General features: G+C 35.8%; 1 protein-coding gene and 1 pseudogene across 2 annotated transcripts in view; both read right to left on the reverse strand.

Annotated features, from left to right (window-relative positions):
• POLQ (DNA polymerase theta) overlaps nucleotides 1-25,389 on the reverse strand; it is a 121,905-nt gene that overhangs the window by 36,646 nt on the left and 59,870 nt on the right. For both annotated transcript variants that reach the window (XM_078453056.2, XM_078453057.2), the window contains exons 18-22: nucleotides 14,702-17,811; nucleotides 11,844-11,987; nucleotides 10,576-10,772; nucleotides 3,050-3,290; nucleotides 1,653-1,846 (exon numbers count right to left, since the gene is read on the reverse strand). In XM_078453056.2, the coding sequence (XP_078309182.2) occupies nucleotides 1,653-1,846; nucleotides 3,050-3,290; nucleotides 10,576-10,772; nucleotides 11,844-11,987; nucleotides 14,702-17,811 (3,886 nt within the window). The remainder of the gene's footprint in view (nucleotides 1-1,652; nucleotides 1,847-3,049; nucleotides 3,291-10,575; nucleotides 10,773-11,843; nucleotides 11,988-14,701; nucleotides 17,812-25,389) is intronic.
• LOC132683659 (ATP synthase F(0) complex subunit C1, mitochondrial pseudogene) lies at nucleotides 13,923-14,695 on the reverse strand (annotated as a pseudogene).

Raw genomic sequence — 25,389 nt, forward strand, 5'->3', positions numbered from 1 at the left:
AATATATTTTATTTAATTTTAATCAAATTAAATATAAATAGCCACAAGTGGCTAGTGGCTCCTGTATTGGACAGTGCAGCTCTAGATGATTAGTAATATCCTTCCCAGGTCAAAGATTCAACTTCAGATCACTAAGGATTAAACAGTCAATGTGTGAAACTGTCAGATTACCTTAAATATAATTTCCATTTTAACATGAAGACCTAAGAACAAGCCATTAACATCAAAGGTCTTTTATTCTGGCCTAGAGTTTAGTCTAGGCCTATGGCCTTAGTACCCATCTGAATCACAAGGGCACAGATTCCTGTCTTTGCCCCAAGCCTACTTATGCTGAAATCCAGAGATCCTATGTTTTTGATAAGTCTTCTATGTAATTTTATGTGCAGTCAGTTTGGGAGTTCTAAGCTAAAGAACTCAAAAGAGGGGTGCCTGGGTGGCTCAGTCCATTGGGCAGCCAACTTTGGCTCATGTCATGATCTCATAGCTCATGAGTTTGAGCCCTGTATCAGGCTCTGTGCTGACAGCCAGATTCTGTGTCTCCCTCTCTCTCTGCCCTTCCCCTGCTCATGCTTTGTCTCTGTCTCTCTCTCTCAAAAATAAATAAACATTAAAAAAAAACTCAAAAGAAAAAAATTTAAAAAATAAACAAAAAAAGGCACCACTAATTCAATACAAATGTACCCTGTGGTTAGGAGAAACAAAATTCCTCTTATTTTAAAAACATAACCCTGTGGCTTAAAAAGGGGGCATTTATATGAGTATATATAACATTTATTGAATATTTACTATGAGATGAGCACTATTCTAAGTGTTTTACTTTCATCATTTACTCCTCACAACAAATCTGTGAGGTATTTCTATCATAACCCATTTTACTGATGTAGAAATTGAGATATAAAGAGTTAATGTATTGGCCCAAGGTTCAGAGTTAATTACTAAGTGGAGGAGACAGGATTCAAATTCAAGAAGACTGGCTTGAAAGCCTGTGATCTTTACAATATGCTGTATTACTGAATTGCATCTGTAAGACACCTGAACCTCAATGCTATCGAGTATAAGCACCCACCCTGTACTTGTAACCCCTCTACAACACCCCAACCACCCTTTGCAGAGTGTGAGGAGACAAAAGAATAGAATGTCAAACTTTGAAAATAAAAAAAAAGGATAAACTCTGTCAAAACGTATGTAAGTTTATAAAAATCTTACGTAGGTTTAAAAAAAGCAAATAGTCACAAAATACCCTTTTTCATTAACAACTGAGAAAAATATCTAATTTTGTTCTCCAAAAAAAAATTGGGGGGAAGGAAGGAGTGAGACTTCATGAAATGTCTAACTTCATGGAGAAACAACTACACTGTTATGTAACATCACTATAGATCTTTTGTTTAATAAATATTTACTGAGCCTCCTCTGTTCTAGGTAAATCTCATGGAGCATACATTCTAGGTTTCTTTACTACCTTCCAAACTCATAAATACAGACATAATTTATAAATTAGACACTAGAATACTCTATTTCCAAAGTTCTGTGCTGGACTAAAATTTTTAAAATTGATCTTTGTCATTTAGGCAAACACATTTAGGAAATACACACACATACACAAACACACACATCATTTTTAACTCTAAAATTCTGCATTCCCATGATACAACCTCAGCAATATCATCTGAACTGGTGAAGGAAAAACTGTGCCCAGCTAGTTGATAGGCCTGAGTCTCAATGGCATCCAGCTTGGCTTGCATTATGTGTTTCTGACTTTCACACTCTGCAGTACTAAATCCAATTCCATTTAGTTCTAACAAGGCCAAGCAGTACTGAGAGGGCATTTCCACTTTACAGAAAACATCTGGAAGAAAAAACAAGAAAACTAAGACATTAATTCACCAGCTAAACGATTGGATTAGCATCATCACCTAAAAACACATGGAATTTTTCTAGGCAAATTCAGAGGTGCTACCCAAGCAATTCTTCAAGATCCAGTCTCCAAAGCAGCACTCTCAGGCCAACAATGAAAGGCATAAAAGTACTTCCCACTTTTCTACTTCAGCACTAGACCACTATCTTTGTCTACACAGAGGGCAGAAAAACTGGCAATCTTGTGAATAGTCTATATTATAATAAACTGCATTTCTCCCAAGATAATGTTTTTGTTTCTACCCTTGGCAAGAGCAAGAGAGCCAAACTTATTTGCTAAACTGACTAGAAAGAGTTAATCTCCTGAAATTATTTCCAATGTTCCTGGTTCCATGATATGCACATTTGCACAAAGAACTAAAAATGGATGCTTCTTACCAAAGAAGCCAATGCTCTTACCAAAGAGTAAAGAAAAAGTTTTCTAAAGTAAGAATCAGAGTATTTTTCTATCTACTGATGCTTCTCAACAGAGTAGTCATTCTACATCATTTTTTTCCAGTATGCTTTCTGGAATATTAGTGTCAAAGATACTCTATGAAAAGAGTACAGTTGAGAGACACTGTATTGGGAGTTCCAGCATTTATATACTGCTTTTGGACATTCATGATGCCTGTTAATTTAGTAAAGGCTCTGAGAAGCCCTGAAGCAAAGACTATTTAATTTTGTATTAACTGAAAGTCTGAAATTATTTGACCACAATACCTTGTATCTTATGCAATACTTATTAACATCCTGAAAAGTAAAAATATTTAATGTCTCACCTTTTAAGGAAAGTTTGTTGACCCCTGTGCTGGACAATCCAGACATAGAATTTGCATTAAAAGTGATAAAGAGGGATGCCTGGGTGGCTTAGTCCTTTAAGCCTCTGGCTCTTGAAAACAACTAGGTCGTGATTTCAAGGATTTGTGAGAGGGAGCCCCCCATGGTGGCAGCTGTGCTGACAGCACAGAGCCTGCTTGGGATTCTCTCTCTTCCCCTCTCTCTCTCTGCCCTTCCTCCTTGCTGTCTCTCTCTCAAATAAATAAAGTTTAAAAAAAGTGTGATAAAGAGTGATAAAGACCTGTGATAAAGTGTCTAAATATAAAACCAACACCAGTCTGTAATAGCACAAAAATGCCAGCAACATCGTTTTAACCTTGAAGGTTTTCCTTCTTCAACAAAGAATTGAGTTGATTCATAGCGTTGAAGATGAGAATCGACTCCATCGAGGCTCTGTATCTCCCAGAATGTTCAGTGTTGACATTCAGCCCCAGACTCTGAACTCCTTGGCCAGTCTCTATCCCTTCGAGGAGTGGAAGCTCATGAGGAAGAAAACTGGAAACTATGCTGTGAAGAGTTGGCTCCTTAGAATCTGGATCTAGTAACCAGCATGCCACCTGAGAGGGTTCAAAGACATTTGTGCGCACTTAAATCAAAAGGGGAAAATGCTCATTTCTAATCTCACTCATTTTCATGTAATACCAATTCAGTGGCCTTTCTAGAAGAGGAGGAAAGGATAATTATAAATTGTCCCAGGACTCATTTTTGGTACTAATTCGAGCAATTTTCAAAGAAGGAAAACTTACAACTTTTCATCACTACATTGATGATACAGCTCCTGCTGATATAGTTCTGAAATAGGCTTGAAATCTTAGCACCCTTCAGATAATTAAAACTTTGTTTCTGAAAATGTAGACAGGCTCTTCTCCACTAAGGGTTGATTTTGGCTAAGCTACTCTAGTAAAGATAGGCCTATACAGTTTTAGGTTTTTAAAAATTCTTTCAACATCATAAGAAGTGAGACATAAATGTTTTACCATTAAAACTTCATACTCAAAGTTTTAGAAAGCCTCTGGGGGCTTTCCCCTCAGGATGAGGGCCTGTCACTAGGACCATCCAACAAATCATGACTGCTATTTTTAGCTCTCCTATGAGACTAGACTTGTATTTTCTAATGCTATGTGATCTAGCAGATCAAAACTAAATTAGAATTAGGAAATATAAGCCCTATTCATAATTCTGACAATTACTACCTGACTCATTTACTTCTTCTGTAGCTTAAGAATGTAGTTTGATAGGGGAGTGTGATACTGTGAATTATAATAAGAAATTTAAAATCGGTCTCTGTCTCATTTCTAGGACAGAACTTCTAAAACCTTTGACATTTCCTTAACTATGAGATGAAGGTGTCTCTTGTTATGTTAATGAGGTGACTTTCGGAATGCCCCTAGGTTACCTAAGGATGGGAGCTGGCTGCCAGAGGAAACAACTCTGTGATTGGAGGGTGAGTACTTTCAGTCTCACCCCTGACCAGCTGGGAGGCGCCTGGAAGGCCAATGGCTAATGATTTAATCAATCGTGCCTATGTAATGAAGGCTCCATAAAATCCCCAAATGACAGGATTTGGAGAGCTTGGAAGTTGTGGAACATGGAGGTGTTGGCGAGTGTGGTGTGCTCGGACAGAGGATGGAAGCTTCCTTTCCCTTCCCACATACCTTACTCTGCATCTCTCTTCCGTCCGGATGTTCATCTGTATCATTTATCATATCCTTTTATAATAAACTGATAAATGTAACTAAATGTTTCCCTGAGTTTTGTGAGTCACTGTACTTAATTTATTGAATCTGAAGAGGGTGGAGGTCACAGGAACCTCTCATTTACAGCCAGTTGGTCAGACTACAGGTAACAACCTGGATTTACAACTGGCACCTGAAGTCCTTGCCAGATGTCCTCGGAAAGGGGGGTCCTTGGAATCTCCAGTCTGTAGTCAGTTGGTCAGGAGCATATGTGTTAATTTGGGCTTGCAACTGGCCTCAAAATAGTGGGCAGTCTGTGGCACTGACCCTTAACCTGTGGAATTTGATGCTATTTCCAGGTAGATACTGTCAGAATTGAGTTGTAGAATACCCAGCTGGTGTTTCCAGCATTGCTTGATGGTGTGGGGGAAAACCCTACAAACACATCAGAACTGGTCTCAGTAGGGGCGTTTGGGTGACTCAGTCTGTTAAGCCTCTGACTTCGGCTCAGGTCATGATCTTTCAGTTTGTGAGTTCAAGCCCTGCATTGGGCTCTTCTGACAGCTCAGAGCCTAGAGCCTGCTTTGGATTCTGTGTCTTCCTCTCCTGCTTGCTCTCTCAAAAATCAGTAAACATTAAAAAAAAATTAAAAAAAAGAATTGGTCTCAGAACATTTTTTTGTTTTTTTTTGTTTTTTTTGGTGTCAGAGAAGCAGAACTTGCTAGAAGGGCCTGGCTCACAGAAACATATGGTTTATGAAGAGAAAAGATAAAAGGGTGGAGATTATGATCCTTTGATCGCTGGATGCTACCTAGTGACCCATGATGTGAAACTGCAGTTACACTATAGTTACTAAAGGTAAAATCTACCAATGCAATTTAGAAATGGTAGACCTAACCCCCAAGGAGTTGGCTCATTAGATATATAAGGAAATAAAAAATAATAATCACACTAAACATACAATCTCCTGGTTACTGTTATCTGTAATAGCTAAATAAAAGTAAAGTGCTGGGTCTCGCCCTGATGATAAACCAAGTTCAGATTTGGGTCAGTCTGAGCTCTAGCCAGTAGCCTCAAAGTCATCTGTACAGGGGCAACACAAAGTAGCCCTAAGACCTCTGGTCATCGTTAAGGTAATCAATGTAGGAGGGCAATACCTACAAACTACCAAAACTAGGGGATACAGTGTGAAGAAGCTGTTTCCCTTTGCGGATCAGTATAATCAGTCTTTTTTTTTTTAAGTTTATTTATTTATTTTGAGAGACAGAGTGAGTGGGGGAGGGGCAGAGAGAGAGAGAGGAAGAGAGAAGAAGAGAGAGGGAGAGAAAGGGGGAGAGAGAGAGAGACAGAGAGAGAGAATCCAAGCAGGTTCAGCACTGTCAGTGCAGAGCCCTTTGCAGGGTTTGAACTCACAAACCACGAGATCATGGCCTAAATTGAAGTCAAACACTTAACCAACTGGGCCACCCAGGCACCCTACCTACTATCATCAGCCTCTTGAGGAACCTTTACTAAAATGGATTAGGAGAGTAATTTAGGAGGAGGGTCTGGTCTTGGATGCTGCAGAACAAAAGGCAGAGGGTTGATGCAAGACCCCACAGCTCACTATAGTATAATAATAGTTGAGTGTATGTGATCCAGATACCTGCGAGGTTGTTGCCAAGGAAACAGCTGGCCTGGTACACAGGATAAAAGCCACTGTAAGGTCTGTTTACCCTGAGAGGGAGACTGTCCCTTTTCTCTTATAAGTGCCAAGTGGAACACCCCAGATAAAGGAGCTGATATTCTTCATATGCAAGCCATATGGGACTGCTTTATGATAACTGGGATATTTACCCACTGAAATCAGTACATTATCCAGGTCACAGTAAATGCTTTGGTTTAAGGGGGACCTTTAACCATATAACTGTACTGTTGCAAAACTGAGGGACAGTTTGGGAAGCCTTGTCAAAATTACCACCTCACTTCCTCTCATAGGCCTTAGAGATGATAATAAAAACTTGAGATTTATTAACAAGAGAATGAGAAGAGGCAGGGCCAGAGTCAAGAGACTTCCCAACAGGGTGGAAAATTTTAAAAGGTTATTAACAAATAAGGGGAATAAAGCAAATATTGACAGGAGCAAGAGAAAGAGGAAACAGAAAGGGGAGAGTTACAGGACTCACCCCAGAAGGCTGGAAATCTTTAGATGGTTATTAAGAAATGTGATGAATAAAATGGGTAATGATGGATTAAATAAAAGGTTTTAATAAAGCACCACCAAAGGTTGGGTGGGTCAAAGCAACCCCCCCTCCGTTAGTCCCCCAACATTAAAGGGCCTCAAACAAGACTGTTCTATTCACCATAATTTGGAGAAATTTTAAAAGCTTGAAGGCAAAAGGTACAATGAGAAACCTGACCAGTGGTTAGGCAGATTAATCAAGTTAATAAAAGGGCCAGGGTACCTTGGTTCAACCCGTCCCTCAGGACTCAAAGCCTTTAGGACAAGCGTAGGTAAAACTGTCAGGAGGTGGAAAAGAGAAGTTTCCAGAACTCTTTGATGGAAGATCCAGGAACTCTGGTACCAAAACCCATTGGTAAAGCCCTGATTTGGGCTACAATTAGATTAAGAGAAATGTAAAAATGTAATCGTTGATAGGCTTATGTAAATTGGAATGTTTAATTATGTGAAGAAGTTGTATCTCCTTTACCTGAATATTTTATGGTAATGAGTTGTTATGCCTAGTTGGGGAACACTTTCCCTACCTAGTTTTGTAAAACCAAAGCCTTTTGATGAAGTCCTAATGGAGATTATGATTAGAAATGTAAGGGTTGATGGAATTAAGGAAAAAGTCTGTAGGAGAACTGGTATGTTTGAAATGGCTTTAGATGAGGTGGTTGGATCCTTACCTGATTGCATTTTGGGAATGGACATTATGTCAAACAGGGGAACATGTCCCATAATTAGTATTGTAAAACAGAAGGCATCTAAATTCACTCTTCAAGCAATGTTAAATAGACACGCTCAGTGCGAACCAGCAAGATTGTCTAATCCCGCACAGTGTGGAATAAAGCTCAAGTGCTGGTAAAGACAAACTGTGCAATCGCCCTATGTGGAGACTGGGGCTAATGGCAGAGCTTGTGAGCATCTCATGACAATGACTACTGGGACTTTAAACAAGAGAATTTCCATTTGAGGGTATTTATTGCCTTCTTATCTGACATTATTAATTGATGCTATTTCTATTACTAAAGGATATAATACAATCCTGAAACCTGAAATACCCACAAAGTGTTGGGTGATATCTGAGAACTGCTCTAATGGAGATGGCAGTGCCCAGTAGAGTTCCATAATAAAATGGAAACAGTTTATACAGGATCCTGCTGCCTGGGGAATGAAAAGAAGAGATACTCAAGAGCAGGGAGCCTCTTTTCTCCTAGGCTTGACTCTGGAATTGTGTGAGGAGAAGCTGCTGGATTCCATTGTCACTTGGACAGTGCTCTAGAAACAGTCCTTGACTGACTGATAAAGAGCTGCTAGGTTTGTGGATGGCAGTTCTGAAGTGAATGGACAATATCCTGCTTTGGAAGGCCATCATTCTAATTAAAGAAGATAGAAAAGATCATCCTGGTGTGCTGAATTTCATGTTGTTTTCCTAGCAGTGATGAAAGAATTGAACAGAGCTAGGGAAAAGCTCTGTTTGGGTTTTCACTGGCTCATAAATAATGCCCAATAACTTTGCCAGAATGTCAGTCAGGAAGGCAATGGACACATGGCCTACTAAAGAAGGGTCCTCTTCTGGGACACAGTCCTTATAGAAATTTGAAGGGGTGCATCAAAATAGGACACATTAATGCCTTTCAGAAGAATTCCCTTCTAGGCTAGGAAGGTGACTAGAATCATCAAGCCAATGTCCCTGTATGACCCTGGAAGATGGACACCTGGATCTGTGAAATGAGTGGGCCTGGTTCACTGCAGCAATGCAGAGATGGGCTGAATCTAGACATATTCCTCTTGCACCCTCTGAGGCACAGAGTGCCAAAACAAACTATTCTATCTGCCAACAAGAGGGATCAAGACTGCAGATGGTTATTTAGCAGATTCCCTGTTAGGAAGGTCATGAATATAGCTGGCAGGTGAAATTAATGCTAGTAGCCTTGGAGGGCTACAAATGGGTCCAATAGGAACAGACATTGACTCTGGACTGTGCTTTGCTTACCTGATTGTAGGGGCAAATGCTCTGGGTACTATTAAAAGAACAGAAGAAGAAATTGCACCAGTTTGAATGGCTGACTGTTATTTCTTCAGACTAAAGAACACACTTTACAGCCCATAATGTTCAACAATGGGCAAAGAGATATCCTCCTCAGTACTAGTTTGATAGAGAACTGAAATAGGCAATTAAAACATTGGTTGTCGTAAATGGGGGAAGAGAAAGGCAGGAAGAGATGGCTTTTATGCCTTCATGGTATGTGAGTATATGCTCACACTCAACATGAACATGAGTGGGGCTAAAGGAGTCCCCACTGGATATATTTGTCTGTTTGGATCTGAGGAACTAAGGTGGGGGGCGGGGGGAAGGTGCTAACATACTTTCTTTCCCACATCACCTCAACTTTTTTCCTCTTAGCTGATAATAGGGGTCACAGGACCAGGACTACGGGTATAAGGGCTGGAAATGAATGATTCCTAAGCAAGAAACTGTAACTATTCCAAAAGGGGTGAAGGCACATCCTGCCCCATCAGGCCCTTAGGAATTGTAACATAAAGGTTAAAGCATTGAAGGAAAAATAGTAGTTATGGCTAAGTAAATGAATAAATGGGCTTTGTAAGGAGGAAAATCCAATATTAACATCTTAAAAGCCGCTCCAAGCAAGAAATGATATTGTCTTTTAGTTTGATTATGTCAGATACCTGAAAGGGTGAAGCCATATATTGCTGACACAACTCTTACTTTTGGAACCTGGTAAGCCTGCAAAGCTGGGAGACATTTCATATCCTGCCATCCACATTAGAAACTGGTGAACAGAAACCTTTTGGAGAATATCAAATACGGTAGTTTGATGTAAAAGTTGGCAAATGTTTCTTATAAAAGTGAGCTTTTTAAAATTAATTATCTTCTTACATCAAAAGTGTTGTGACTGACAAAACTGATTGTGCAATCTTTCAAATAGTTTATGTAAAAAGTACTACAATAAATCTGAGATGCTACAGTAGTTTTAATGAGAAGCTCATATTACCCATATTCTCCTTTTGGACTCTGGAAGATCAAAATTAAGTGACAACTTTTTATATCCAGTAAATGTCAGTTTAAAAACTACATGGAATTTATCACATGTAAACCAAGCCCAGCCTGAACTGCAGAAAAGGCCAGTATCTTCAGTTTATTTGATATTGCCTTTGAAAATCTTTCCCTAAAAAAGCTAAAGAAACTAAGAAATTTATCCTATTGATTTATCCTATTATTGATTATATTGCTAATAACAACCAAGTAGTATCATATATCAATTCAAAATTAATATTCTACATACCTCATGTATTCAGTATCAATAGGGGGAAAATGATATTCCTTTGAAAGCTATGATACTGTAAATAAATGTCTTATGAAAATGCATTATACTGTTTATGTTACAATAATGTAAGTTACCCTTTCCTTGATAACTCAGAGTCATCATTATGAAAAGCATATCATGCTTTGCTATTATTATAAGCAAAGTTCACAGGGGCTAATAAGGTGATTTGTCCCTATGCTAAATGGCCCTAAATGTTGTCCTTTCAGATGGCTTATTATCTACACATTTTTCCTATTTTCTGCCTCTATACTCATGGACATCTGAAACAACCTGCTACCATATATTTAAATCTGACAGTTCTCACTTCATTTCTAATTTACTATGAGACAGAAAACTTAAAACATAACCAAAATAAAATTTTTTTAAATCTCTGAGGAAAGATATTAATTTTAGTGCTTAGAATTTGTGGAATCACTGTTTTTATCTACATAGAGGTATTTTGGTGCCTAACATTCTGTTCTGGGTGGATGAGATTACTGGATAAAGGAATGACTACTCTGAAAAATGTAAGCTTCATTGTTGGAGTTAAATAAATACCAAGTCATTTAAGAATTAACACTACACATTAAAAAAGTTTTTTTAAGTATAGTAAAAATTAAATAAGACATGAAACCTTAGGATCTTCATAACTTTGTTCCAAGGAGATACCACAAGACAGAAGAAGAATTTTATAGCTCTGGATGAAGTCATAGATGATAATAGAACGTTCTTTATCGGATTCGTCTTGAAAGCAAGACAGAAGATACCACATTCTGTCTTTCACAGTCAGGCTTGGATCCAGAGAAGGTGGGACCAAACTGGAACTAATTTCTTTAAAAAACAAACAAACAAAAAGGCTTAAGGCAAAAATTACATGCATTCATTTGAAGCAGCAATCTTTAATAAAAAGACTGAAAAAAGACTCAGAAATCTAAGGGTTTACTTCCATGTAACCAATAACTCAGCATGACCTTATTCAGGTTATGTTGATCATATAGATGAAGTGCTTCATATTCTAGTGTGTATGCTGCCGAAGCAAGCACGAAGCTTCATATTCTAAAAATTAAGGCTTATGCTATGTAATTTATATTGTTCTATTTAATTAGGTGGGAGACAATTCTAAATATGAATATTTCTAAAAATAAATTTACATTTCCCAGAATAAGGAGTTAAAGACAGAAAAGGGTGTTTTGAAATGAATTTTAAATGAACTCCTTTAAAAAGGTTTAGTATGAACGTATAGTGTTACATCTTAAAAAAAAAAAAAAAGTACTCAACATAACACATTTTCCCTCAAAACAACTGAAAAAAATTTCATGCTTACTCAGGAACACATACATTATATGGCATTCTTTAAAATGCTTACTTATTAATTTTGCTCCTGTCTAAAACCAATTATGTCAGGTATGTAATGCAGCAACTGTAATCAGATCACAAGGTATTTCTAGATCATATCCTCTCTATTCCAAAGGTTTCTACAAAGGCTGTATGATTCAACTATTGTATATGTTCAGCTCATCAGTGTCACTAGATAAGTTCCAGACACAGTCAATGACAGGAAAAAAGTCTGAAAAGAAACTGGTATGATCCAATCTTCAGAGCAATCCCCTAAGATATCCAGGGAGTCCCTAAGGCTCCACTCCACTACCTCCAAGAAGAAAAGATAGTATTAGTAGCCTACGTGATAGGTAGAGGGGAGTAAGAATAGTACTTAAGACATTCATTCTAATGAATATATGAAATAATGTACACATGTGCCACTTCCCCCCCTCCTCATTTTTTTAATCCTAAAAATAAATTCTAGGAAAACATCAGGAAATTATTCTCAACAAAAAAGCCACTATCCTAATAGAGATTATCTTAAAAATTATATGGTGACTTAATCAAATAGTGATTACTTACCAGGATGCTTTTGTTCCTTCTGCAGTGAAAAATAATAGGCATCTCTTCCACCCCAGCACACTGCCAAACCAACCACCAAGATGTCATCACAACCTTTAACAGGAACTCCATCATCTCTAATAGGGGTTTCCTGAGGTAGGCTGACTAAATAAATCAAAAGTGAAATAGTTAAAAATCTCAAAATAAAGCCATTAAACTGAATGTTAAAACAATGATAATGATAAAAAAAAAACTATTTGATTGGCAAAATTTCCAGATCCCCATAATATGCATTATTTGGATGGTCTTTTTAAGGTATATGTAAGATCTTTCTAGGCTTCCCATCAATTAAGATAACTGTCACTTTGAAAAATTTATCAAAGATATCTTAAAATATATCCATAATAATAACTAAAGTGGGTATTAACTAAATTTTTTAAAGCTACATTTTGAATTGCTATAACTGAAACAAATAAAGACCACTGGTATACTATAAAAATTTTGTAGTGAACTCAGCAATTCTTTTTTTCTTTTTTTAATGTTTATTTTTGAGAGAGAGAGACAGAGACACAGAATCTGCAGCGGGCTCCAGGCTCTGAGACGTCAGCACAGAGCCCAACACAGGGCTCAAACCCATGAGGTGTGAGATCATGACCTGAGCCGAAGTCAGACACTCAACTGAGCCAACGTAGGCACTCCTGAACTCAGAAATTCTTAACACTAAGAAACTCCAAAAAAATCAAGTATCTTACTTCTTGGTGAAGAATCAGGTATAATTTTGTATCCAGAGTCAACATTTTTTCTGAAATAATGGATCTCCAACTTTACAAATACAGGTCAAGAACCAGTCTAATAACTGGCACACAGTTGTTAAATTTAAGTGAACAATTTTACCCCTCTACCCGCTCAAAGAATGTGCTCAATTTTATATTTGTTGAATGAAAAATGGAAAGTACTAGTCAACACAAAACATATATAAAACTTGTCATTAACACATTTGCTCCATGACCTAAGTGTTCATCTACAGACAAATGAATAGGAAGATGTGGTATACATATACAATGAAATATTATGGTGCCATAAAAAGGGATGAGAACTTGCCGTTTGAAACATGGATGGACCTACAGGGTATTACACTAAGTGAAATAAGTCAGACTGAGAAAGGCAAATACCATATGATTTCATAAATAGAATCTAAAACAAAAACACATAAATGAATAAACAAACAAGCAGAATCAGACCTATAAATACAGAGAACAAACTGATGGTTACTAGAAGGAAGGGGAGGTGGGGGGTTGGGCAAAATGGCTAAAGAGAATGGGAGATACAGGCTTCTAGTTATGTAATGAATAAGTCATGGGAATAAAAGGCACAGCATGAAGAATATATATAGTCAATGATATTGTAATAGCAATGTATGGGGACAGATGGTAGCTATACTCATGGTGAACATGGTATAATGTATAAACTTCTCATATCATTATGTTGTACACCTAAAACTAATATAACATTGACTGTCAATTATACTCAAATAAAAAAATTAAAAAGAAAAACATGTGTTCCATGAATTGAAGATCAGACAAATACTCAAACTTTTATGAACAAATTCATTCATAAATACAGAGATTTAAGAAATCTGATCAAATCTTTGATTTCCACAGCAGGTCGACAAGCTGACTACAGCTATTCCCCAAGATACAGAATCCTTACTGTCATGAAGTAAGACAGGAATATACATGCATGGCATTATTTGGTTCAATTCTCTTAAAATGTGGAAGGACTCTGTGAGGATTTGGGATCAACATTTTGGTATAGAATTCATGAATATCAGTAAAGGTTATAAGTCTACTTGAGGTAAGTATTGAAAAATATAGTTAACATACATTGTTAAAAATATAGTGCCAATTTTCTATGTACTTTTGTGATTATCTAAGTAGATTATATAATACAAATTAATTATTTTAATTAATTAATAGAAAATAATTCATAAGCACTGATGATTAATAAAAAATGAGATACCAAAAATGGTGATCCATATTCAAAATATATTTGTTTTTACAAAATTATATTCTAACATTTATATATTATATAAAATATTATATTATGTATTAAATATACATATTTATATGATTTTTTAAAAGAAACATTGCGTTTAATGGTAAAGCTTAGCACACTACAGCACCAGATATGGGCTGGAGTTGAAGCAGCAGAGACAGGTAGATGACCTCCATGAAGCCTCGTAAAGTGAAAAGAATAAGAAAGGCAACAATTAGCACCATGGCCTGACACATGGCAAAACCCAGAATAGAACTGAAGAAATGCTGCTGTTTGAGAGCCAGGTTCCTGATACACCCAATGATCAAGCTGCCAAAAACTATCCCAGTTCTGGCCCATGTACCAGCCACAACAACTGGGATGGCTGCAGCAGCAATAAGCTTGGGTACTATGTCCATGTCCTGAGAGACAAGACTGCTATAGAACTCCCTTTGGACCACCTAGTGTGGGGAGCTACTGTGGCAAGGCTGTTTAGGGATTTCTGGCTTTTGAAGAAAAGAGGCAGACACAGGCCTGATTAGACCAGAGCTATAACAGCGGATCAGGGCCACAGTAATAAGTAGTGCCTTAGAGGTCTGCATTATTTCAGTATCCCAGCTTGACCTTTTTTCTCAGTGCTCAGTTCTGACACCCTGGAGTCGCCCATCACTTATACCAGATGGCAACTATTATTAATCTAGTTGCACTGAACAATAAGCTGTTCTACAGGTAAACCCATATAGAAGAAATTTTAATTAAATTGGAATAAATTTAGTACATTCATCCCAATTCACTATTTTACATATAAACATGAAAATATGAAAAATTAAAGAAAAAATTCTTACCTTGCTTAAGCCTACCACCAATAGCAGCATTTTTAGAAGACCTCAAATTACTGATCTTTTCACAAGCCAGTGAGATGGAAAATCTCTTTTTGCACTGCCACTCCTTAATGAATGTTTGAAAGAGAATTTGGTCACTTGCTACATCAATTATGGCCAAGCTTTCTGGGCTGCATGAGGCTGCAGTTAACTGCGATCCATCCTGTGACAACTGCAGTGAAAAACTTGTGTCTCTAATAGGTCTATCCTTTTTTAAACCATCTCTACTCTCTGAACTTAAATCTTGGTTTTTAATAGCTGAAGATGAGCCAAATGAGTAACTTTTACCAAGCTGTAAAACACTATGCATTTTCTGGAGTTTTACAGAAGATGTTCCAAGAATACTTGGAACCACTAGCTTAGAAGCAGATGCTGGGATGGGTGTAGGAGGAATGAGTCCGTTATCATCAACTATACAGCTCTCTTTCCAAGGCAAGAGGGATGAGGTTTTACCATGATGGGCACCGTTCTCCAGTGCTCCAATCTTGCTCTTTATTTCAACATTAGGGAAAAATGAAATTCCCGGAACTTGATTTGGCTCCAAATTTGAAATCACTTGTTTGCCATTTAACTCCATATTTTCCCCTTTTAAACTAGACAAGTTTGTAGTGGCTAATTTTTGCTTTTCATTTTCTAGAGGACTGGACACTTCATCTAAAATTCTTTGCAGTCCTGGACTTAAATCAAACGATGCCCCTGACCATAGGAGTGATTTATTTTGCCCTATCTCAGTTAATTTGGATTTTTTAGACTTTTCATCTTTATCTCTTCCAATTATTTCTCTTTGTGAATAATCATTATTGACAGTTCCTGGATCACTTAGTTCTAATGCTGTAAGAGACACTGAGGTATTATGTTTTTCCTGGACAGGAAATATATCTACATTGTCCAAAGCTTCAACCATCTGAGCAGAATCCAACTCTGAAAATATAAGAGACTCCTCACTGAAACAAGTCAACTGTTGCTGATTATCTTGATTCTCATTTATATTTGATTTTCTAAGTTGGCCCTCTGGTTGTAGACACAGAGAATGACTGAAACAGTTTGACATTAGTTCAGAAGAAAGCGGTTCTTTTGCTTGTGTATCAGGTGGTTGTTCTTTCACTAGGTAATCTTCACTGAAACTGTCAAATAGTAAGCTATCACTCAAATTCAAACTTGTTTCAGGAGCTGGCAGACATTCTACTTCTACACCAGTGGGAGGCGGTAGTATAACTGGTTTCAAAGCTTCTTGTGTTTGATAACCTTGAAGAAAACTATTTAATTGAGAGTCAGTGACAGAAAGTTCATTCCTTTTAAAACAAGGGCCATTTTCCCTCAAGAGTATTGGAGAATGAAAAATTGAGCTTTCTGGAGTCAGGACATCAACTCCATGTGAATCGGTGCTTTGTTTCACAGTATCTACAGTCTTATCCTCCAAATGATCTATATTTGTCACTCCTGGACAATGTCGTTCACCAGGAAAAGTAATATGAATCTCATTCTGAAAAGAGATCACCGAGCTCTGTTTGTCTAAACTCTTCGGCATTGTCTCTGTTGCCAGGTTGGCATCCTTTGCTCCTTCTTGTTTGGCATTTTCAGTTGCCATCTGTTGTATAATTTTCTCTGACTGAGTATCCAGGTACAAACTATCTTCAAATTCACAAAGAACTAAACCTAAGTCAGAAACGCAATTATTTTTAGTTTTGTTTGCTGCATAAACTTCCGTTTTTTCTTGTATTTTAGAGGGATTTAGAAAATCCTCATGCTGGCCTCCTGATTTACCAAATGCTCCAGTTGGGGGATGTATTCTACTGAGTATCTCAGTGCTGTTTATATTATCTCCTGATACCTGAAAATTATTTGATTTATTTTCCTCACCATTAAACTTCATAATTCCACACTTGATAATACCATTTGAGTCTTTATTCATATAACTACTGCCTGTCTCACAGGGCATTTGTCTCTCTAATATTTTTTTCTGTTTGGTATAAGTGTTTGTTTGTTTATCAGACTGTTTTTCTGCACACTGGTTAATTGAATGGGTGTCATGGTGTTTTACATAAACATTCTGGGTTTTTGAATCACTTTGTATCATCAGTACTTTGTTTATTTTTTCTGACTCAACAAAAGCTAGTGCTCTTCCGTTTTCACTAACTGTACTAGTGGGATGACAAGTCACTTTTTTACTCTGGGATTCTGTGATAAAATGTTCCACAAGAATATTGTTAGTTTTTGTTTTGTTCTTTGAACTTTGTTCTGTTTGTGATGAGAATGATGCTTTGCTATATTTTCCCTCAGCACAGTAAGATACATTTTTAGCAAACGGCTCTGGACTTCTAAATTCCATATTCTTCTCATCTAAGGTAATTGAGTCTTCACAATAAACAGGATTAGACATAGCTTGTTCCTGTAAATCAATTCTATACATCCCAGTGTCTTTCACAGGGCTACTATCTCTGGATTGTGTTAGATGCTTACCACGTTTCCAAGATCGAGAGGCAGTACTCATCTTTTCTGAACTGAAACTCAAAGATTCTTTTTTTGTTTTCTCAAATAAGAGAGTTTGAACAACATTCTTAGTGCCTTTTTTCCCCTCATTCAGAGAGGTTACTAGCTTTTCTTTACTTCTGTTCAAAGAAGCCCGTTTTCTTGCTCTGGAAATGGAATGTACTTGGGATTCTTGATTCCCATTCCGTAACTTGTAATAAAAGGAATTTCTATTCTCTCCACATTTAACTAAATCTTGCACTGTAGTTGGTGAATGCTTAGCAAAAGAATCATTAAACACTGAGCTACTTTTTTTCTTTGATATTAATCTTTTACAAGATCTCTTAGTTTGGGGTGTAAGTTTCTGTTCCTTTACTTCTGGCTCACTGCTGGTCAATGAGTGTGTATTAGAATTTAAAAGGGAATATGGATTCCATTGCACTCCCATTTCAGCTAAATCCTGCTGCAGAATCCTTTTGGCTTCTTCTACTATAAGGGCTGCTGCTTCCCTTTCAGTTAAACCTTTTCTGCCAGTCACCCAAATATTTCGCATATTCCGACGTTCTTCAACTGCTTCCTCTTCCTCATCCACGGCCTTTCGGGCACTAAACAAGGATATAGAAAAAGAAATAAATTAATGCATTGATTCATTCATGCATACAGAAATATTTATTAACCACTAAACTGATCTGTTCTAGGAAGTGAAGAAATAGCACTGAACAAGAGAGAAATACATCTGCTTTCTAAGAGCTTACATTTTAGTTGGAGAAACCAGAAAACAAATGTTAGAATGCATTCCATATCAACTGATGATAAGAGTTGTGAACAAAAACGAAGCACCAGGAGGGGATGGCTGGTTCTGCAATTTTCAGATAGCAAAATTAGGGAAGGCCTCACTAAAACAGATGTAGCAGAAACTTTTTTAAAATAGTGTCATAAAACTTTCATTGAAACAAATCCTCCTATGTAATATTAACTCTAGACAAAATAGTTGAAGGAAATGGAGAGTGACCAAAAGAAAGGAGAAACTGAAAGAGGGTAACTAAAAACTTGGATAAAAGCCTGGAGTTTATTAATTGACAGAATTTGAAAAAGAGCTCAGAATAATTACAGGAGGTATAAAATGAATGGAGAAAGTCCAGAAATGAGATCCAGAGAAGGAAAACCCAAAATTCTCCATATAAATCTGTTCAAATATCTAGCTGACCTCTAATCTATGCAAGTATGGGATGACTCTAAGCAGCCAGTTAAAAGTCTAAACTGAACAGAGATTTGAGTTACTGTCCACTATAGGAAGACAAAGTTTAGAGTTTGAGTTCAGCCAAGCTCACTGATAAAATATCAATGTTCTTTAGCGTAAAATAATAGATTCTACACCCTAAAATGCCAAACATATACATAATTGAAGTACCATGAAAAGAAAAAATACAGCATGAATCATAAAAACTATGAAAGAAATAATGGTCAAGAGACTTCTGTTTCCAACAAGACTGGTGTAAGAGGGACCAAGTTAGCCACTCACCCAAAACAACTAAAATACCAAGGCTAGCTCCTAAAAGATGTTGCAGCTTCCATTTTGCTCTCTTATATCACTTAGTCTAAAGAAAGCCAATCATCATGGCATAAGGACAACAACAGCTCTATGGAGAAGGTCACATGGAGAATTGAGCACCAGCTGGGCAGTATGTGTGTGTCATCTTAAAAGCAGATGCAACTCAACCCTTCAGATAATTATAGTCCCAGCCAACAGCTTTACTACAACCTCAAACCAGACCACCAACAAAGATGCTCCCAAGCTTATGACTCATAGAAACTTTGCGTTAATAATTATTTCTGTTGCTTTTAAGCCACAGAGTTCTTCTTTTAAAACATATTTTTCAAGTGTCTTTATTTAAGGACTCTCTACACCCAATGTGGGGCTTGAACTCACAACCCCAAGATCAAGAGTGACATGATCTCCTAAGCCAGCCAGGTGCCCCTAAGTCACTAAGCTCTTAAAGTAATTTGTTTCACAGCAATAGTTAATTAATTAGCCTATTAAAACTATCCAACTTCAAAGATATAAAAATCTCAAGGTCTACATATTTAGAAGGAAAAAAAAAGAATTATATCACCATCAGAATTCTCAAAAACAGCATGCACAGCAAAGAAATCATTTTCCTAAAACTTAGTAAAAGAAAAGGTGGACCAAAAGTCTATATCTAGTCAAGATGTGCTTTAATTATTAAGGTTATAGATAAGCAGTTTTACACATACAAGAACTTAGGGAATTCTATACGATATTAGCCCTCAAGAAATCTATTAGCAGGTAAGTGTAATCCAACCAAGAGAGGACTAAGAGTACTTCAGCACTAAGACTGATGGTAAGAATATGAATAAATAAAAACGTAGATTATATTAGTTTTCATCTCTACATCCTACAAGGGTAGGGACAAGGGTGGAAAATTAATGTATAAATGTTATACATTGAGACAAACAGAACTAATGCACTTTTTAAACGGAGGGAAAAGGAGAGGGAAAAAGAAAACTAAAGTAAGCTCAATGTCAATGACTATTGTTCAGGCAATAGGTAGGTGCTACAGGATACCATTAAAATCTTGACAAACCAGGGATGCCTGGCTGGCTCAGTTGGAAGAGCATATGACTCTTGATCTCAGAATTGTGAGTTTGAGCCCCACGTTGGGTGTAGAGACTACTGAAAAATAAAATCTTAAAAAAAATGTTTACAAGCCAGATAATAAAAAGTACACAGGTACGCGCTAGAACAAAATACACACCTGTCTAAATTTAAAAGTAAAACTCCAAAGAGTACCCTTAAAGGTAGACAAAGAAACATAGTAAATACACAATACACATAATTATAAAATAATTTAAGAATTGAAATGGAACATTTTAGTTATATCAATAAATGTGATGGGATTAAATCATCTATTAAAAGAAAGACTTCAATTTGGTTCAGAAAGTAAAACACAATTACAACTCAGTGTGGTACATAAAAATCATACCTAAAACCAAGTGATTCTAAAAGACTAAAACTAAAGGGATGGACAAAAAATATCCTAGAAAAATGGAGCAAGAAGAAAGCAGTGAGGGCTATTTTGCATTAAATATAACAAAAAGAGTAAAATTTAATGCTAAAAACAACAATCATAGTAAATATAACATTACCAGTCATATTTACTATGAGTATTTACACACCAAATAATAAGCAACCATTTTTATGAAGCAAATATAAGAGATACAAGGAGACACAGAAAGAAGTGTACTAATAATTAGTAGACTTTAATAAACCATTCTCATTAAAACACAGATCAAATGTTGAGGAGGGTAATAAATAAGAATAAAGAAGACCTAATGAACATAAGCAATGAGGGTGACTTTTTATGAATATATCTCAAACACTTTACCTTTGTAATACAGAACACATCTAGTTTGTATTGATCATATATTAGAGCACCAAGAAAACATCAGTGAGTTCCATGAAGTATATGTGTTATAAATAGCATGTTAGATTGATGTGCAATAAGACTAGAAATTATTTTAAAAAATAAAAAAACAAAAAGCACTTCCACCTGGGCAAAAGAAGGAAACCATGCAAATTACATTTCTAACAAATAAAAACAAAATCTCTACATATCATAATCTATGGGTTATATTTAAAATAAAAACCACAGGAAAACTCACAGTACTAAGTTCATAGTTCTACACTAAGAATACAGTATTTATCAATAAAAATATAAAAGTCAACAAATTCCTAGTTCAACAACAAAATTAGAAAAAGTACAAAAGAAAACAAAAGAAAGCAGGAAGAAGGAAATGTAAAATTAAAAGAAGAGATTAATAAGGTACATTACTTTAAAAAAAAAGCCATAGCAAGGGAATTAAAAGCAAAAGTGAATTACTGGGACCTTATGAAGATAAAAAGCTTCTGCACAGCAAAGGAAACAACCAACAAAACTAAAAGGCAACCAACGGAATGGGAAAAGATATTTGCAAATGACACATCGGACAAAGGGCTAGTATCCAAAATCTATAAAGAGCTCATCAAACTCCACACCCGAAAAACAAATAACCCAGTGAAGAAATGGGCAGAAAACATGAATAGACACTTCTCTAAAGAAGACATCCGGATGGCCAACAGGCACATGAAAAGATGTTCAACGTCGCTCCTTATCAGGGAAATACAAATCAAAACCACACTCAGATACCACCTCACGCCAGTCAGAGTGGCCAAAATGAAGAAATCAGGAGACTATAGATGCTGGAGAGGATGTGGAGAAACGGGAACCCTCTTGCACTGTTGGTGGGAATGCAAATTGGTGCAGCCGCTCTGGAAAGCAGTGTGGAGGTTCCTCAGAAAATTAAAAATAGACCTGCCCTATGACCCAGCAATAGCACTGCTAGGAATTTATCCAAGGGATACAGGAGTACTGATGCATAGGGGCACTTGTACCCCAATGTTTATAGCAGCACTCTCAACAATAGCCAAATTATGGAAAGAGCCTAAATGTCCATCAACTGATGAATGGATAAAGAAATTGTGGTTTATATACACAATGGAATACTACGTGGCAATGAGAAAAAATGAAATATGGCCTTTTGTAGCAACATGGATGGAACTGGAGAGTGTGATGCTAAGTGAAATAAGCCATATAGAGAAAGACAGATACCATATGGTTTCACTCTTATGTGGATCCTGAGAAACATAACAGAAACCCATGGGGGAGGGGAAGGAAAAAAAAAAAAAAAAAAAAGAGGTTAGAGTGGGAGAGAGCCAAAGCATAAGAGACTGTTAAAAACTGAGAACAAACTGAGGGTTGATGGGGGGTGGGAGGGAGGGCAGGGTGGGTGATGGGTATTGAGGAGGGCACCTTTTGGGATGAGCACTGGGTGTTGTATGGAAACCAATTTGACAGTAAATTTCATATATTAAAAAATAAATAAATAAATAAATAAATAAATAAATAAATAAAAAAAATAAAAAAAAAAGCCATAGACCTAGACCTAGGTCTAGATTTTTAATCAATTAAAATTTAACTGATTTTTAATCAATTTAAAAAATAGATAAACCACTAGCTAACCTAATCAAGAAAAAATAGAGATAAAGTAAAATTTATAAAATAGTAAATGACAAGGAAGGAATAACCATTGAAATAGAAGAAATACTTAAAATTCCTAAGAAACTAATTTACAAATCTCTATAAAAATGTATTTGAAAATCCAGATGCAACAAATAATTTTCTAAGGAAATACAGATTACCAAAATTGACCCCATTCAAGATAGAAAGCTTAGAGAGACTAATTTCTGAAAAAATAAAGTAGACAAAGTGATCAGGAAACTAACCCATTGAAAGGCACCATTCAACATGGTTTCATACAATAATCATATAAAAACTTCTAGCAGTCCCAAGCCTCCCTAAATTATTGCAAAGCACTGAAAACAAAAAATGCTTCATAATTCTTTTTCATGAGGCAAGTCTGATACCAAAACTGATAGCAAAACTTGAATAAAAATAGTGCAAAAAAACCACACAATGCAAGAAAACAATAGGCCAATATTATTTGTAAATAACAATGCAAAAGTATACTATATCAAATATTAGCAAATAGAATCTAACATCATATAATAAAATAAGATGACCAAATTAAATTTATTCCATAAGATTGATTCAATATTAGGAAACCTATTAATATAATGTACCATGCTAATAGATGAAGGAGGAGGAAAAAAAAACTATGATAATCTTCAGGAATATTGGAAAATGCTTTGACAAAATTCAATACCCAATCATGACAAAAATATTCAAGAATTATGTATTTCTTACATAAATACACACACACACACACACACACACACACACACACACACATACACACACACCATAGTTCTGAAACCAGTATCCTATTGAAGCAACACCAGAGGCATTTCCCCTAACAAACAAAGCAAAAATGCTTGTTTCCCCTAACAAAACAAAGAAAATTATTTACAAATAATATTGGCCTATTGTTTTCTTGTTTCCCCTAACAAAACAAAAATGTTTGTTTCCCCTAACAAAGCAAAAATGCCCAATATCTATTACTACTATCCTTACTACTACTACTACTACATATTAGAGATATCAGCTAATACAATTAGATAAATCAATTAAAAGCATACAAATTCTTACAGAAGTAAAATAACTATTTGTAGATGATGTGCCAACATACCTGGAAAATTCTAGAGAATCAATGATAAAAGTAATTCAAACAATAAAAGAATTTAGAAAATAGGATAAAAAATTATACAAAACAGCCTTCATATACCCTAATAATAACTATGTAGAAGACATAATAAAAGAGAGCAACCAATTAAAATAACAATAAATATTAAGTAGGAATAACTTTAACAAGAAATGTATAAAACCTGTGTGAGCAAAACTTAAAACTTTTGAAAACCTATATGAGGAAATCTTTTGAAAACTCTTAAAAGTCACAAAGACTAGATCAAATTCAAAGATGTTACCTATCCTTGGATAGGTTGACACAAAATATAAAGATATCAATTCTAAGTTAAATTTCAATACAATTCCTATAAAATATCAACAAGCTCTTTAACTTTCATATGGCAAATATGCAAGAATAGCCAAAAAAAAAAAAAATACTGGAAAACTATGAGAGGAAGTGTCCTTCCAGAGATTAATAATTTATAATTTATAATTAAAAGTATTTACTGGCTCATGAATTGACAAAAAGAATAGTATATAAAATAGAAACTACAGAAATAGACCTAATTATTTATGGATATTTGGTATATGACAAAGATGGCATCTCAAATCACTAAGTCAAAAATAAACATTTTTATAAATGGGAGCCATTGGATAAAAGACAAAATTTGATCCAGACTTTATACTATACACAAAATTAAATTCTAAATACATCAGGAATCTAGATGCAAATCTACAAATACTAGGAGAAGACATGAATGAATTCCTTTTTAATTTCAGTAGACAAAAGTTTTCTAACTATGACAATTCCAAAGCAAAAAAAAAAAAAAAAATTGACAAAAAAATCAATAGAAAAGTTAAAATTCTGCATGGCAAAAACAATGTAGTAAAAGCCAAAAGACAATTTATAAATTTTGAGAAAATATTTGAAATATACATATAAAATAAACAGCTAAGAACTCTAATCAATTTAAGAAGAAAAGATTCTTTTAAAAGGAGAAAGAAGGGCACCTGGGTGGCCCAGTAGATTAAGCATCTGACTCTTGATTTAGGCTCAGGTCATGATCTCAGGGTCCCTGTGATAGAGCCCTCTGCACTGACAGCATGCAGTCTGCTTGGGATTCTCTCTCTGCCACTCCCTTGTTCTTTCTCTCTCTATTAAAGTATATAAACATTTAAAAAAAATAAATAAATAAAAAGGAGAGGGAAAAGACCAAACTCAGTAGAAACAAGAAAAGACATAACCAGATAATTCACAAGGATACAAAAAAATGATCCTGAAACATATGAAAAGATATCCACCATCATTCACAATTGGAGAAATACACATTAAAACCATACTGAGATACTATTTCCTATCTATCAGACTGGTGAAATGAAAACTATAACAATGGATTCTGTTTGCAAGGCTGTGGCGTAATAGGCCAGTGAGAATGTAACCTGGTACAACCCTTCTGCAGGGTAATCTGGAACTAATAAACCTACATAAGCACTTACCTTTTGAAATCCCACATCCAAGAATTTACTCTGAAGAAACATTACCAACAATGGAAAATACATATGCATAGGTAATTTACTGTGAATTTTTGTTAATGGCAAACTGAGACAATAAAAATGGATTTTCTGGCTCTCATGTACCAAGTACTAAAAGGAAAGGGTGGCCAGGTGTCAGATATACCAGTTTCCATTCAGAAAATTAACATTAATACAATGCTATCTCTTATCTATACACCTTATTCAAATTTTATCAATTGTTCCACTTATATCCTTGTTCTAATCTAATCTAGAATAAGGTGGTACATTTGGTTGTCATGTCTCTTTATTTCCTTTAATTAGAAAGAGTTCCTCAGTTATTGTTTTTCATGACCTTGATATTTTTGAAGAGTATTAGACAATTATTTTGTATAATATCTCCCAATTTAGGTTTGTCTGATGTTTCCTTACAATTAAATTTATGTTAGACATTTTTGATAAGAATAC

This window comes from Panthera onca, chromosome C2 (genome assembly GCF_046562875.1).
Source record: "Panthera onca isolate mPanOnc1 chromosome C2, mPanOnc1 haplotype 2, whole genome shotgun sequence".
In the NCBI taxonomy this organism is placed as follows: Eukaryota; Metazoa; Chordata; class Mammalia; order Carnivora; family Felidae; genus Panthera; species Panthera onca.